Genomic DNA, 17,209 nt, shown 5'->3' with positions numbered 1-17,209 from the left:
GAGCCCGAGCCACCACCGGCTCTGCGGAGTTCTCGGCGTCGGCGAAGCCCACGTCGTACCACTTCTGCTCCGCGGCTGCCAAGCCCGCCCTGAGATCAGCTACCTCCTCGGCATGAGAAGTGTTGAGGCTGAGGGCTTGGGCCAGTTTAAGTTCCGTCTCATTTTGCCTGGCAAGGAGGTCAGTACACCTCTGTTCGACAGATGCTCGGAACTTCTCCGCGGCAGCAGCCTTATTCTCGGCAGTTTCAGCAATCTTGGCCTTTTCCTTAGCCGTTTTTACTGCTGCCTCCCGCGCCACCTTCTCGCGCTCATTTTCCTCGTCAAGCTCCCGTGCCCGGGCAGCCACGATGTGAGCTAGTTGAGCGACCTAGCAAGCGCGAAGGTTAGCAAAATGACAAAAGGAAATCTACATGGAGCAAATAGACAAAAGAATTACCGCAATGGCGTGCCACTCTAACCGGCGCCCCACGGACTCCTCGGACCCATCCTCAAAGGCATGCACGTCCTCGGGAAGTTGGAGAGCTCCGGCCAAGGTTTGGGCAATGCGGCCGCCCTCGCCCTTATCCCATATCCGAACAGAGGCCGTTGATGGCAATGGTTTGCCATCCAGAAGGAACTTTGGCTCCCACGCTGGAGCCACTTGGGAGGAGGATGCGCCCCCCGTGCCGGCTTCGGTCTGCGGCTCGCGGATGACAATCCCCCCTGTGGGTCGGGGAGGAGTCCGGACAGCGGCGTCCCCCGGGGCCGTGGAATGTGGCTCGGCAACTTTCTGTTTTTTCCGGGCACGTCCGGACTGCGAGGTTGGTGGAGGTTGAGAAAATGGACCCCGACCCTGGGTAGGCGGGGGCTGGTTGGTCGGCCGGGCACCAGGCACGAACCTGTCTAGGGTCATTACTCGCCTTGCCACCATGCTTGCACCGGGCTGGATCGCTTCCGCTAGCAGGTTAGCCGCGTCTGTCACTTGCTGTTGATGCTCGGCGGGTGGATCCCCGGGATGGGTCTGCTCTTGGGCTTGGTCCCCTTGTTGTATAGCTTCGTGAGCTCTCTCTCTAAGGCGCCGGGATACTTGCTCCGCGGAATCGTCCCGAAGGGGAGCTAGTTCGTCCGCGGTAGTGAACCGTCTACTAAATTCCCTCGCTTCCCCGGTTGTAAGCTTCGGCGGCAAGAAGTTCACGTACCGGACGTCTATGTACGAGAGCAGGGGGCTGTCAACTATCAACGCCTGCTTGAATGATTTCCAAGTAGAGTAAACCGGTTCCACGCCGAGGATCAGGTGTGAGGCCCGGAGTTGCCCGTCCCAGTGCACGTAGATCTCGGAACGAAGGACGAAGTTTAGGTCCCTGACGTGGACGGCTCTGAGGTCCGGAGTAAACACTTTGCCGTCTGCAAAAGAACAAATAACACGTTAGCTTTTAACAATAAAAGATTTTCTTTTACTCCAACAACTATAAGAAGGGGAAGGTACGAACCCACTTCACGCCGTGTGAGGGGGCAAGGGATCTCCCCGGCAAACCAATTGCCGCGCACCCTGACAAACTCCCCGGCGGAGTTCCTGTTCGAATCGGGTAGGCACGATATCAGCCGTACCCGAGCATCCCTTGTCTTTAAGTAGTAATTTGTGGATTTGCTCCCACAGAGGCTGTACATTTGGTTAATATCATGGTGATCTAGTTGTAAGTTAAAGGTATGGTTCAACTGGCCGACACAACTAACTACCCGGTAAAAATTGGGGAGAAGCTGGTCGGGGCACAGCCCATAGTAGGTGAGTGTGCTTATCAGGAGGGGATCTACCGGGAACCTAACCCCACCTTCTAAGATGGACATCAAAGGAAAGAAGGCCGTACCATGCCCTCGGTGGAGTTCCATATCACTCTCATGGCAGTAAGCCACGTCCACGTCACTGGGGATACTAAATTTACTCCTAAAGGTGGCCAAAGCAGCCGGGGTATCTAGAAGGTAAGAATAACCCATCTATAAAGCCTAAAACTACAAGAATAAAATCAAAGAAACAAAGCTGAAGGAACAGGAAGGGAAAGAGAGACTTACGTTGGGTTCTAAGGAGAAAAAAAAACGCTGAGCAAGCAAGCACACAGAAATGTGGTCGGCAGAGAGTAGGCACTAAAGATCAGAGGCAAAGGAGAAATGGAGTGACGTTTGAAGAAGAACTATTTATAGGGCCAGAAGAAATGGGGAAAGAAGAGTAGGCACTAAAGATCAAACAATAAATGGGCACAGCGAACGAGCGACCCAGCAAATGCCAAGCGTAACCGATTTGCGCACCGCTTCGGTTCACGAACCGTCAGGCAATAATGACGACTGCGCCTGGCGCCGCGAAACGGCGCGTCTTTTGAGATGGCTATTAATGAGAAATGACAGCCAGAAGTCCCAGACTAAAAGATTCCCGAGGTCAAGAAGCCCAGGCAGCTCCTTGATTCTCCTCGGCGACCGAGTATGAATCAAGGGGGGGCTATTGTACGGCACCGAGCTCCCAAAGCCCATACAGGCCTGGGGCCCAGACCCATCTAGGCCCCGGGCCCAAGCCCATACCAGCCTTGGGCGCAGGCCCAGCGGATAGTTCCAGTTACCTTTTGCCCTTCTTAAAACTGCCTTAGGGCCAAAAACAAGTTTTGGTTATTAAGCTCCCGGGGTTGACCGGTTAACACTTCCCGGTTGAGCGCATGAGTCAATACCCGGGAAGGTCATGATATGCGCAGGAACGTGAGTTGCCGAACACCATCGGTGAAAATGGAGCCAAGTTCCAAGATCATAAATGCTGCACCGCCCTTTCACCTAAAACAGCCACTTTAACCAGATAATACTGGACCTTCAATAGCACTAACGATGAATATAATCATGGTCTCCCCACTAACCTTGGCTATAAATAGAGGAAAGTTGGGAGAAGAAAGGGTTCAGAAAAATTTAGAGAAAATAGTCAAGGAGAGAGCTTTTCAACTGAGTGTTGCTTTGAGTCTCTCTGCCGAGAACGACCCATTGTAGGAAATCCTTAAACCCATTACAAATAAATTGTGAGCCCAAGGGATCTAAGGCCCAGAGTTCTTGTACTTGGTTCTTACAATAATAATATATCTCTGTATATATGTTAAGTTCTAAATGTTTAGAAATAAATATGGGAAAATTACAGTAAACTCACCTATAGTATAGCCCGTTTTCACCTTGCCTACTCATGATTTAAAACTTAACACTTTGCTCACTTAAACTTCAATATGTTACCCATCCATTACCCACCTCACCCTTAGACGTTAGAAAAACACCCCTTTATTAAAAATCAGAACATAACATGGATAAAAAACATGAACCATTGAATCTTTTCCACACGAGCCCTATAAACACGAAAAACTCTTGTATTAAGTTGGGGTTCTGATTTTTCTCATCATGGTGCCTAACACTTTCATGTGAGAGTGAGGTTCTGACTTTGGGTTGTCTTGAGGCATTGAATATTCAAATGTAGATCATCACCAGGTACGAAATTTTTGCTTTATGTGGGTTGGGATTTCAAGTTTTGATGGTAGCTTTGATTCACAGGAAATTTGATTCACTCGAAGTTGATAAGCGATGTCTTCTTTGAGTGGAAATTACTCAAGCTCAAGTGGGCATATGTGTACATATGAGACTTCTGTGCTGAAAACAAGTCTGACAGTAGATAATTTTGGGAGAAGGTTTTTGGGTTGTAGCCAATATAAGGTAAGTATAGTTTTTACTTAATCTAGTTGACTCAAGTGAGATTGGAATGTGATGTGTTCAATTCAATTTATGAACAGGTTGGTCCCAAGTGCCCTTTCTTTCAATGGATTGATAATCCCATTTGTATGCGAGGGAATAAAGCTGCCCATTTGGTGCAACAAAAGCTGGATTTACTGCAAAGTGAGCTGCAACATGCATATGAAAGGGAAAGAGTAGCTACCCAGACAGCAGTAGAAGCTACCCAAATGGCAGAAATTGCTCTAGACAGGGCAGCAAAAGCCATTAAAAGGGAGAGAAAGTTTCGAGCTTCCTCTGTTCAAGCCAAGGAGATAGTAGTGAGAGCTTTAGAGCAAGAGAAAAAGTGCAGAATTGCACTAATTCTGTCATGGTTTTTATTTTTTTTGTTATGTTGTTTTCATGTTTTGGCTCAAGTGAGAATGTTGGAATGCTGAGATTGAGTCTGCTTGGTGGATTGTAATGTACAAGCTAGTCCTTAATTGTATTGTAATAAAATTATGTAAGATGGTAGATGTTGTTGGCTTGAAGCCACTTAATAATATAAGCTTTTTTAAGATAAAGTGTTATTTATGTTAGATGTTGTTGGCTACTTGTGAGCTATTGGTGTTTTGTCAGATGTTGTGAGTTGTGTTGGTTTGTGAATAAAGTGCATTGTTGTGTTGAAAGTGAATTGTTTAAAGTTTAAAGTGCATGACAACTATCTATCAACTCACAAAAAAGACAACAAATGCACACATAAACCTACTATTCAACACATACACCTGCTATATTCAAAAGCGATTGATGTATTCAATACACACACACATACTCAAACTCATATATGTTCAACTGCAATAATCAAAATAATAATTCTGAACACCTACCATTAAGTTGGGAAATTGTATACATATTTAAGGTGGCATTGAATAGTCTTTCATCAACTACTAGTAAATATAGGGCATTTGGTACAACAACGAAAACAGTTGCACCCGCCCTTGTTTACAAAACTTACAAAAATACAAATAAATCTCAACAGTGTTTGAACAACATATATAAAAAAAAAATTGTTTGCCCTACCATTGTTTATAAATTATATATAACTCTAACACTACATAACCCTAATACATAGCAAAAAAAGTGTCTTGACATAGTCTTCATTTATTGCCCCTACCCTTACCTCTCCTACCACAGCTGACCTTTCCACATCTTTTTTTACATTTCTGTGTCCTAGTTGCATTACCCATTCCTCTCAAAGCAGCTCCTTTCGTAGTAGGTGGTCTTGTAGGATACAAAGTACAAGAATTCACATGTTAGCTACTAGTATCACAATTTTATGAATAAAACATCAAACATACATAAAACTACAGTACCTGTGATGATGGTGCTCTAGTGTCCCATGTTTTTGCAGGGGTGTGTGGTGCTGGATGGCTTGAAGAGAACCAAGGAGCTCCTCTAACTATGTATCTGAAGTCTGAAGAGTACCACTGACTTGGTTGTTGTGACCATGGATTTTGAGCTGGTAGCTATGACCTTGTTGCCTGGTTGGATGAGGCCATAGTGTAAGGTTGATGTGTTGGTGGGGGCTGGGATGATGCTAAGGGTTGAGATGAGGATAGGGCTTGGGAAGTAGATTGGGCTTGAGATGAGGATTGGGCCTGTGATGAAGATGGGGTCTAGGATCCTTGTTTGCATGTAGAAAGCCTTCCACTTGCCTGCAACCAAATATAAGCATGTTTACAGTGTCAGTTATTGGCGTTTTGCATTTAATAAAAAAAAATTTGTAAAAACTTATAGATTCTTCTTTCTACAATCTCTTCTTCCTCTCCCATCGTGTCTCACCAGTGACATTGGCCTTGCATCCCCTTGCATTGTGCCCTTCTTTTTAACACCTTCCATATCTCACTGGCTTGTTTGCTCTAGACACCTTATAATGGTTCCTTGGCTCATCAACATCTCTCTTCCTCTTTATGGATGGCTTGCTTGGTGGCTTATAGATAGTAGGTGCAACAGGTTTAGGTTGGTTACTTGAGATCCACTTAGACTGGCCAAGCATGGGAGGTATGGGTGTCTTGTATGTCTCCACAAAAGCATCCTTGTAGTAGCATGGATGGGTGTAGTCCTCTGGTGTCTCACGATTCACAAAAAAGTGGCTGCAACTTCATACTTGCAGGGGATTTCTAGCAAGTCCCATACTCTACAACTGCATGTCCTTCCTACCAGGTCCACCACATGCCTTTCCCTCTCATTGTCAACCTTATACCAAACCTCCCAGATGGCATTGCATAGAAGTTCTTAGACTCTAATTTTAACTTCTCCAACTTATCCTGTATGCTTGGACAAAACTTGCCACCATACTTTTCTATGCCAATATTTTTTATATACAGCCTGCTCATAAGCCTAACTCTGATCCACTCCAGCATTGATAAGATTGGCTTGTCTCTAGCCTTCACAATCATAAAGTTAAAATTCTCACTCAAATTATTTACCAGAAAATCTGTCAAAGCTCTTGGAGAAAAGTGGGATCTGGTCCACTTTGCTGGCTCTATATCAGCAAGGTCCTTCCAAACTTCTTCATCCAAACTCTTAAGATGATCCATCCCCCTCTCAAATTCCCTGACTAATGTTGTGCTAGTACACCTCCACAGTACACTCTTCAACTCCATGCCCTTGTGGTTAACCATGAAGTTGTTGTATATGTGCTTCACACAATACCTGTGCTCTATAGTTGCGAATAGAGTCTCCATTGTAGGTAGAAGGCCCTACAATCAAGTAAGCATGTAAGCATTCAAGTAAGCAACTATGCAAGTAAGCATTCAAGTAAGTAAGTAATGAAGTCATGAACATGAGCTAGATGGTAATACCTTTTGCTTGTCACTAATGAATACCAGATTGAGCTCCTCTAGCCTACTAATGTCATCTGCAAACTGCTCCAAGAACTAGATCCAGCTGTCTTTGTTCTCTTGCTCAACCACAGCCATTGCCACTGGGAATATATTGTCATTTCCATCCTTGGAGTGGCAGACAATAATTGCCCACCAAACACACCCTTCAATTGGTATCCATCCAACCCAACAAAGGGTCTACAACCACTTAGAAAGCCAACTTTCTAAGCATTATACCTAATGTACATCCTTTTAAACTTAGGTTCTACATTCTCATTTTCCATCTCTGTTTGTAGTATCACCTTGCTTCCTACATCTGTCCTCCTTATCATTTCTGCATAATCTCTAAGTAGGCTATACTGAGCCTCTTCATTCCTAGTAATCAAACCCCTAGCTACCTTCCTTTATTTATACACCTAACTAAGACTTAAAATCAATTGAAATCTATTACATCACATGGTGCTTAACACTTGAGACCTCCCAGTTAAGATTCTTACTAAAATCCTCCAAATACCTGTTTGCCACATAGGCTGATGTAACTTGCCCATTTTGAAATGTTAGGGGGCAAGTACACTTAGGATTAAGTGTCTTGATCTCAAATGTGCACTCTCCAGTCACCAGTGAGGCATAACACCTCCATCCACAACTATTCTTACAATGTACATAAATCTTCTTCTACTTATTCAACTTCCACTTGATATCAATGTAATGCTGAATCACATACTCCCTCAAAGCCTTTCTAAAAACCTTGGAGTTTGGAAACTTCATCCGTTTTACCAACTTAACATTTGTCATATTAGTCCTCTCATTGAACTCTGGGTTGCTAGGCCTCTGCTCATCAGAACCATCCACACTTGCAATATCATCCTCTAAAGCTATTTTAGCCCACTCTTCATCTACATCTATGTTTGGAGGAGGAACATTGCTTAGCTCAGGTGTATCTGTGTTTGGCTGAGGTGTATCAGTGGTTGGAATAGTGTTAGGCTTAGATGGAACTGTGTGAGGTGGAGAACACAATTCCACCTTAGATGAGGAGGAGTTTTGATCCGTGTTATGTTCTAATTTCTAATAAAAGGGTGTTTTTCTAATGTCTAAGGGTGAGGTGGGTAATGGATGGGTAACAGATTGAAGTTCAGGTGGGCAAATTGTTAAGTTTTAAACCACGGGTAGGCAAAATGAAAACGGGCCATACCATAAGTGGGTTTACTGTAATTTCCCCAATAAATATTTAGATTTCTATTTTTATGTACATTGGCAAATTGAGATTAAAACATGTCTAGATTATGTATTAGATATTGCTCATGATAGTACAAATCAGGATTCAAGAACTTACAAGCTGCAGAAAGGAGAAGTTAATTTGTGTAAGGTTCGACCAATCAAAAATCGCAATCAGGATTTTTCTACATAATTCTATTCCAGTCCAAACACTACCAAAACATTTAAGGTTTTAAGTGAAAGGCTTCTTGGTATGAAAAAAAAAAGTAATATGTTGTAGAGGTTCTTGGAAGTCTTATGAGTTAATCCTGTGAGATCTAAATGGTCCTGTACCTTCTAACTCAACAAGCATTTGTTGGATCAAGAGATCTACAATCAAGAACCGGTGGAACCAAGTTGCTGCAAAAGATCAACTACTGATAGTGATCTGAAACCTTTAAGTGGAATCTCAAAGTCACAAATTAGAGTGTTTGTGTTCAACAAATTCAAATAGAAGAGTCTGTGGATTCGGAGCTACGTGTGGTCACGTGAGTAAGTACTACAAAAGGTAGCAGTAGATTTAGGATTAAATCTATTGTAAACACTTTCATTCTATTTAGTGAATTTGTTGCTTGGTGGATTATTTAGGTCAAATCCTCTCTAGGTTTTACCTTCAAACTAGACAGTTTTATTGGTTGTCCTAGGAAATCTTATCATTATCTTATTTATTTTTCCACACTGCATGATATGATTTATTGTTGTTTAACCTAGATCTAAATAATAAACCTAAGTGTTAACTTGGTTAATTAGTTAAGTTAAACAATCTGAGTGTTCAATTGTCTAAACAAACAAACAATATATATATATATATATATTTATATATATATATTCTTTCTTTTGCTAATTTGGAAGATATCTTTCTAGAAACAGTCAATCAAACAAGAATTTGTAGTTAGCCGCAACAAGCAAGTTTTTCCACTTTGGAGGAAACCAGGAATTGGTAGTTGTGAGGAAGTTTGTAATGAATTTCACTCACTCTCTCTCTCTCTCTCTCTCTCTTTAAATGATGTTACTGTCGTTTCTGTGGCAAGCCATTGATAGATAAGTCACAACTGACAATATTCTTCTATTCTGCGTTTAGGGTCATTTGCTGATGTCGTGGAAGCTTGAAGAAAGCACATACAATACTCTCTTGATGAAACATAAACTAAACTATTAGCTTCTGGTAGTATGCCTCGAATCCACGAGAGGTTTCCCTAAATCTACAAGGAGATAAATTGGAATCCACTAGAGAAAGAATTTGCCAAAAAGTAAGTGTTTGTTAATAATGGTCTCCTTTGCCTCTGATAGCTACAATACACATAAATACTGAGAAAAATGTCTGAAATCCTAATACGCACTTATTACGCAATTAGGTGACAAAATACCGAAATTTACCAAAAATGGCAAAATTGAGTTAAATGCAGAATCATAAACTACTGATCTTAAGGGTTGTCCCAAAACAAGTAGGACTTTATTCTAACTTTTGAGCAAGACGTTATTAAGGAAACAAAAATTATTATAAATGGCAAAGTCACAGTTTTCGGGGCCTAAATGATGGAATTTTCCATTTTCAGGGGATACCTCATGGCAAAGTGACGATTATTGCTCAGAAGGCTGTTTCGCTTCAACCTGCAAAATTTCATGCAATTCCAACTCCAAGACCCATAATTTCTACTAGTGCCTTTTTGCCTTACACGTTGATTTCAGGCACACTTGAGAGTCTAGGAAGTCCATTACGGTTTGCTCTACATCATTTGTATATAGAATTCATTGCCCCAGCTAGCCCACACGTCTCTTCTAGGTTCACATCCAGATGTAGTACGAATTTCACTTTCTAATCCGAATTCCATCTCTTTACTTTGTTTAAATATATAGAGTGGATCCAATCCATCACTAGTGGATTCTCTCTCTGTGCTCATTTTGTTCTTTCACATTATGAATAAAATCTTTGTTCCAAAAAAACAAAAATCATAGTAACTATTTCTATAGTATATCAATGTCCATGCGTACGTGGCATGTTCCCCCCACCCCCAATCACACACATTTGATTATGTTCAGCTTAAAGTTGTATTTTTACCCAATAAAACTAAATAAGTTATTTCAATCGAGCATAAAGTACATGATAGATTAGCATTCTTATTTATTACAGTTTATTCATGGGTACATGACCCTTTTTTCCTCAGTGTTTATTTATTTATTTTTACTCTATTTAAAACAAATAAAAATAATGTAGTGTTGGAATGACTAATTTAAATCTTGCATACATTAAAAATTAACTGGCCTTTTGGCATGTTAATAAAAAGGAATTATCATAGAACTCACCCTACAAGTTTTGTTCTTACCCCATTATGCCATTGCAAAAGCCAATTACTGCCCCTGCAAAAAAAAAAAAAAAAAAAAAAAAAATGACAAAACTTTGACCAAAATCCAACCGTTTGATTAAAGAGATTCTTTTTCCTAATTAATGCATAGATAATTGATTCCATTTAAAATGATAGGTGGATTACCAAAACCAAACTTAACATGAATGAGATGTTGCAAAAATGATAAAACTTTCCAAACTTGAAATCTTAGCCACAGCTAGAATTAGGGTTTGATTGAAACCCGACTATGTCAATCTTCAAATTGCTTGATCCCATGTATAGTTGGAAACTTTTGCGATTAAATTGATCATGGTCAGTTACAGGAAACCAAATTCTTAAAAAATTTACATAATATATCTCACACAAAGAAACTCTAGAAAAATTTCAGAGGCCCGTCACTTCCAAAATTGATGTACAAAAAGCTCCAACCAAAGCACGTTCTTAAAGTAAGTGTTATACGCTCTCCAACAACTAGTTTTGTGGCACATCCATTTCTGAGTTCGATAAGGTCTCCATGCAATTTCACTTCGATAACTGAAAAAGGTTATGATTAGGGAGCCATAATTTTCACAAACGTCATTCGATTCATTCAAATTTACGCTATATTACTACCGCACACCCTTGGTGCAATGATCACTCTACAAGTATAAGTGCTTATGGGGTGTGTGAAGTAAGGGCCGCTGTTCAAGTTTCTAGGAAAGAGCTTTACACACATATACACTTAGATTAGGCTAGAATAGAATTTCTATCTTGTATCAAATTTAAGCTCTATTTATTTTGTTACACACGTTTTCTTCAAAATTGGTCATTTTTCAAAGAGTATTTTCTAGAAAACCATGTCTTATTTTTCTATGTTTGGTACTAACGTTGAAATTAAGCTTAAAATGTTTTATGTTGTTTGGTATGCACAAAAAATCACTAACATTTCTTGTATAATTCAAAACATATATAACATGTATATTGTGTAAAACAACTACATAATCAATATTAAATAGTACATAGCCAAGAGTCTTGTTATTCAATTGGTTGACACTTCCTAATGTTTTTAACAGAGACATCCAGAATTCAATCCCCTTCCTATTGTAACTCTCGAAAACAAAGACACACACATACGTACATACATATATATATCACTTAAACATTACAAAAAATTATATAAAGTTTATATAATTTTTTATAATTCTATATGTGATAGTCATAGGTAATCCAAGTAGGCAAAAAATCAAATTGTTGTCTTCCATCTAACATAGCACCATGAGGTTGAAATAGTTTTTTTTACGCAATAGCCCTGTTGGATGCACTTCCTCAATAGTTGTAGAAACCATCTAGATTAGCATTCCAAACTGATTCATCAATGGAACATAGAAATGCTCTCATGCGAACCTTCCAAAAAGCATAATTACTACCATCAAAATATGGAGGTGCATTTAGGGATTGAGACCGATCCATCTCAATAGGGAGTCAAGGATCACACTATTGTAAAGAAACCACTAAAAGTGTACCCGCTCTGATACCAATTGAAAGTTCAAATAGTGTATAAAACACCCTTGAACGTTTAGATCCCCAATTACAAAATAACCAATTCAAGCTTTATGACAAACAACTAGTGTGCGGAAAATGAACAAAATCTATAAACAGAATTGGTAAACAATCTAAGCCAATTAAAATCACAATCACAGCAGATAATAAAAGGGAAGGAAGATGCAAACACAGGGACAACACTCGATGTATTATCGAAGAGGAAACCGAAGCCCTCGGCGTAAAACCTCTCCGTCGCCCTCCAAGCGGTAAGTAATCCACTAGAATATAGTTGGGATACATAAACAGAAATAGACCCTCCAAGCCTAATCTACCCAGTGTACCTAAACCCTCAAAGCTTCTTGCTCCAACGAGGTTGCGCCGAACCTATTTATTTCTAGCTTCCCGGATTCCGCTACTTGACCATAACATCAACCAATATAGATTGGTTCCTTCCTAACTGCTTCCCAGAACACCAAACAGCCCTCTCACAGTAATGGATATGGTAAGAAAAGGTTTTGGTAAAAAGACCTCTCAAGGGTTTAACAATGGAGAGGAAGAGAGTTGAGGAATTTGAAGAGTCTTTTATGTGAAGATTGCGGATGAATCAATCTTGTATAACACTAGGGTTTCTCTCTCAAAAAAATTTCTCTGGAAGCTCGCTTTCTTTTGTGCGTATAAGGGGTATTTATACTGGGGTGAGAATGGAATGTGAAGAGTCAGGTTTTTCAAAATAGGGGTGGCTTGCGGCTTGGCCTCACGGCATGACTGAGTCGCGAGATCCAGCCGCGCGATAACAGAACGGCCAGTTGTCCTATTTTGTCCTGTAGTGCTCCAGCTAGCATGACGCTTCAACTTCTGGCATGCTTGGCACGTGTGCTGCTTCTGGCGGCTTGAAGCCACGAGTCACCAGTGAGATCAAGTCTTGAGTCTCTGTTTTCTTGCACACTCTTGAGCATTTCAACACTCTATCTCACTCACTACCCTTACAACAATCCCACCTAAATATAGGGTTACTAAATGCTGAAATACAAGAAAATTTGGCACGGAATAAAGCCAACATGATGGTTGATTAAATTCAACCTTACACTATTCATTTTCTTGAAGAAAAAATTTACTTACAAAAAACCATCCACTCTACACTTCCATCGCAACCGCTTTAGCTCAAGGAAAACAATATATATCTCTATATCTTTTTTTCTTTTCTTTTTTTAAATAATTATAATATGCTACTAACCCCGCAACTTGAACCTTTTTTCCCTGACTCCCGCAATTTGAACATTTTCTCCCTTAAACCCTAGACACTTTGTATATAGGGAGGTTCCAATTCAGCTACATGGCCCTCAACATATATATATATATATATATATATATATATAAGATGGGTTCAAGTTACACCTGGTGTAACTCCTTAAGAGTTACACATTTCTTGTACCGTAGATTTCTAATAGATCCAACGGTTGAAAAAGTAGTATTAAATGATTAAGGATTTCCACCTTATTTACTTAATTAATAATAGATTTTCTCTATCTTCATTTATTATTTTCCATAAACCTCCTTAGGTGTTGTTTAACTGTGCCCCTTTCTTCCTTAAAAAAAAATAATAATAACATTGTACCACTGAGTCACACCAACCTCTTTCTTCTTCTTCCTGCTTAGGATGGAATTAGGCCAAATCTATTTCAATTAGCAGAATATTGTAGACATTATACATAATACATATTTCATTTATAATTAGAAGGTGTTGTAATGAAAATATCCCTTGCCTGTAACTCTTGTATCAAGGAGTATATATGGTTCAAATATTTCTTAACCACAAAAACGAATTCAACACGGTGACAGTAAAACAGGCCAAATTTATCATGTTAGATGTTAACTACCTGAATCAAGCAAGCCCATTCATTACCAATCTGATTATTACTTGCTTTTCATAACTGTAGGAACATTGATCCGCCAATTTTTTCAATTAACCAAATGGATACTTCTTTGTAGATTCTGGTCATCATTTATTTTCAACATTATAATAAAACATATATATATATATATATATATATATATGTTCACTTCTTTATTTTATTTTGTGATCTCATATCCGCCCTATCTTTAATAGATTTGAGTTTTGTCATGTGTTTTTGGTATAATGTGTTGAAACTGGAAACCACAAGCCTCTTGCTCATTTTGTGAATTGTTTAGGGGTAGTTCTGGCAGACTAAGTGTACTTATAAAATCACAAATTATAGTATATCTTTAGATCTTACTCACCAGCACCCAAGGATTTTGAGAGAAGAAAAATTTGAACTTTTTTAGTCCTTGTTTTTTGCCTAGATTCATATATATCTAGCAATTTTAGGAAGAAAGAGACACAATTAAAGACCCAATGAAGTTTATGGAAAGTAATAAATGAGGATAAAGAAAATCTGTTATTAATTAAGTAAATAAGGTGGAAATCCTTAATCATTTAATGCTACTTTTTCAACCGTTGGATCTATTAGAAATCTATGGTACAAAAAATGTGTAACTCTTAAGGAGTTACACCAGGTGTAACTTGAAGCCATCTCTCTCTCTATATATATATATCATTTAATAAATATAAAACTTCTTTTGAAAAAAAATTAATATGTTTATCATAATTAAGGGAAATCCTAATGGGTGCTTCAGTTGAGCATATGTGAAAAAGGCATATACATACCACAAATGGTAAAGGAGAAAGAAAAAGTTGCTAATCCCTTTTAATATGGTTAATTGCTTTGCCTCAACCAATCGCCCAAACAACATACCGCTTATTCATACCATAACCACAAATGACAATGCAACATTAGCCATCTGTAATTGCTAATCTGAAAGTACAAATTTCTTTAATAGCTTTACCTTCGTTTCTTTTGGCTAATATGTCTTTACTGAATAAAAAGCAAACCACAAAAATCATATAAAAATCACCAAATTAGAGTTTAAAATTATAATTAATTTTTTAAAAGAAATCTAGGCACATTTGCACAAAAATTCCATGTAACTAAGTCACACTTAGGAATTTTGGACCCTTTTTCCTTTGTATAAATAGGGGGAGTCCCAATGGGATGAGGGGGCTAACAATTTTCTCTCCAAAACATTTATTGTCGGAATACAAAAGTTTTCCATTGTAGACTTTTCACGATTAACGAACATGACTTGCCAACTAATCAAGTAATAATCAAGGAAACTTCCACCTAAAATAAGTCAGACTTTTGGCAAGAGAGAAAATTGATGTCTAGACAAATCAAGCTAAGCCTGACCAAAATGGACCATATTCTTAATTTCTTATCTCTATTTGTTCCATGTACAAGACTTATAGTCAATGCTTGGCATATAAAAGTTGAACATCTTATCTAAAGTCCATCCTCTGAAAGCTTGAGAAAAAATTCATTTAAACCAACACAATATATAAATTATAAAGGAATCAAAGAAAAATGGTCAAAAATAATGAAAATTTAATCTATGCTTAAATTCTTATAAGGATGAATACAATAGCAATATCCTTTTAAAAAAAAAAATAAAGGTAAAAAAATCTATACTTATTTTGTATGTATGATAAAGTCCAATCACAAAGTTTTTTGAGACTCATGTTGATTCGTGATTAGAAGTTATAAAGGAATAATCATCAATATATATAAGCAGAGATCTCATGCGGGAGTGCGTGAGATCTTGCCAAGTGACGCTCTAATTTTGCATATAGCATTTTTTTTACCTCTTTCATTAAGTTTTTTTTACTGTTACCCAAAAGTTTACATTAATTTATTTTACTGTTATCTCATTAGTCTCTCATTAATTGCCTAAGCTTACATCACACATTTCTCTCATTTTCATGTCTTTTAGCATACTCACCATTTTAATATTTTAAAAAAAAGAAAAAAAAATAATAATTAAGGACTAATAGTAATAACTAACCAAACAAGGCCTTGGAAAGAGATAGAGAAACATAAAAAAAATGTTGTGGATTGTTAAATAAAATGCATTGTTTCACTACAAAAATCAAAACACATTGTTTCACTATAAAAGACTTGAGACTGACAAAACATTTGAAAGAGAGAGAAAGAGAAATCCGAGGGGACGTCGCCTCCGTCATATTGGCCCCCCACCACCATCAAGACGCCGAAACCCCAACGGGTATTTTTTTTTTCTTTTTAAATTAGGAGATTAATTAAATATGATTTAGGTTTGGGTAATTTGGTTGGATAGTTTTTGTTTTGGGTATATAAGTAGAGAGAATATTTGGTATGCAATTTAAAGCCATATTCTACCATGGTTTTAAATCATCTATAAGACACGTGCATACACACTTGCCCACACCATGTTTTAATGTCGCACTATCAATGAGTGGAAGACAGTGAGAGAGTTGGACATATTATTTCATAGTATTAAATATGTGAACACAACACAAATTATTTGATTTTCACGGTCCTGTTACTCTTTTGCATTTATTTTTTGTTTCATGATTTAAAAAAAAAAAAATTAATCTTACCTTTATAAATTGCAATATATATATATATATATATATATATATATATATATTGGAGGAATATTGTAAAATAAAAGTTGTTACAAAATGTCTCTCTCTCAAAGACCTCATGCGAGAGTGCATGAGGTTCTATCAAGTGGCACTCTAATTTTGCATTTAGACTCTTTTACCTCTTTCATTAGGTTTTTTTTTTTTTTTTTTTGGTTACCCAAAAGTTCACATTATCTTATTTTATTATTATCTCATTAATATCTCATTAATTGCTTAAGCTTACACCATATCTTTCACTATTCTTCATATCTTTTAGCATACCCACTTTTTTAGTAATTTTTTTAACCAAAAAAAAAAAAAAGTAAGGGCTAATAGAAATAACTAACGAGATAAGACTCTAGAGAGAGATAAAGAGACACAAAAATATTGTGGATTTTTAAATAAAAGGCACTATTTCACTATATATTACCAAAATAAAAGACCTGAGACTAACAAAACATTTGAAAGAGAGAGAAAGAGGAATCTGAGGGGTCACCACCTCTGTTATACTGACCTCCCACCACCATCAAGACACTGAAACCCCTACGGGTAATCTTTTTTTCTTTTTAAATTAGGGGCTTAAATATGATTTAGGTTAGGTAATTTGGTTAGTTAGTTTTTGTTTTGGGTATATAAGTAGAGAGAATATTTGGTGCGCAATGTAAAGTTATATTCTACCATGGTTTAATTTTAAATCATCTATAAGACACATGCATACACACTTGCCCACACCATGTCTTAATGTCGCACTATCGATGAGTGGAAGATAGTCAGAGAGTTGGGTATACTTTTATTTCATAGTATGAAATATGTGAACACAATACAAATTAGTTTATATCATGGTCCCGTTACTCTTTTGCATTTATTTTTGGTTTCATGATTTAAAAAATAATAATAATCTTACCTTAAGAAGGCTACAAATATGTAGTGAAGCTACTAAACCAATTTTTAATATATCAAAATGTATATGTTTCTTTACTCTAATTTAG

General features: G+C 38.0%; 1 protein-coding gene across 1 annotated transcript in view; it reads left to right on the top strand.

The window, feature by feature from the left end:
- The window catches only part of LOC126706332 (uncharacterized), a 45,672-nt gene extending 41,420 nt beyond the window's left edge, over positions 1-4,252 (top strand). The window contains exons 2-3 of the mRNA XM_050405751.1: positions 3,544-3,702; positions 3,780-4,252. Coding sequence (XP_050261708.1) covers positions 3,574-3,702; positions 3,780-4,154 — 504 coding nt within the window. The 5' untranslated portion in view covers positions 3,544-3,573 and the 3' untranslated portion in view covers positions 4,155-4,252. The remainder of the gene's footprint in view (positions 1-3,543; positions 3,703-3,779) is intronic.
- The last annotated feature ends 12,957 nt before the right edge of the window (positions 4,253-17,209 follow it).

This window comes from Quercus robur, chromosome 11 (assembly GCF_932294415.1).
Source record: "Quercus robur chromosome 11, dhQueRobu3.1, whole genome shotgun sequence".
In the NCBI taxonomy this organism is placed as follows: Eukaryota; Viridiplantae; Streptophyta; class Magnoliopsida; order Fagales; family Fagaceae; genus Quercus; species Quercus robur.
This window is presented reverse-complemented; position numbering and strand designations above follow the sequence as displayed.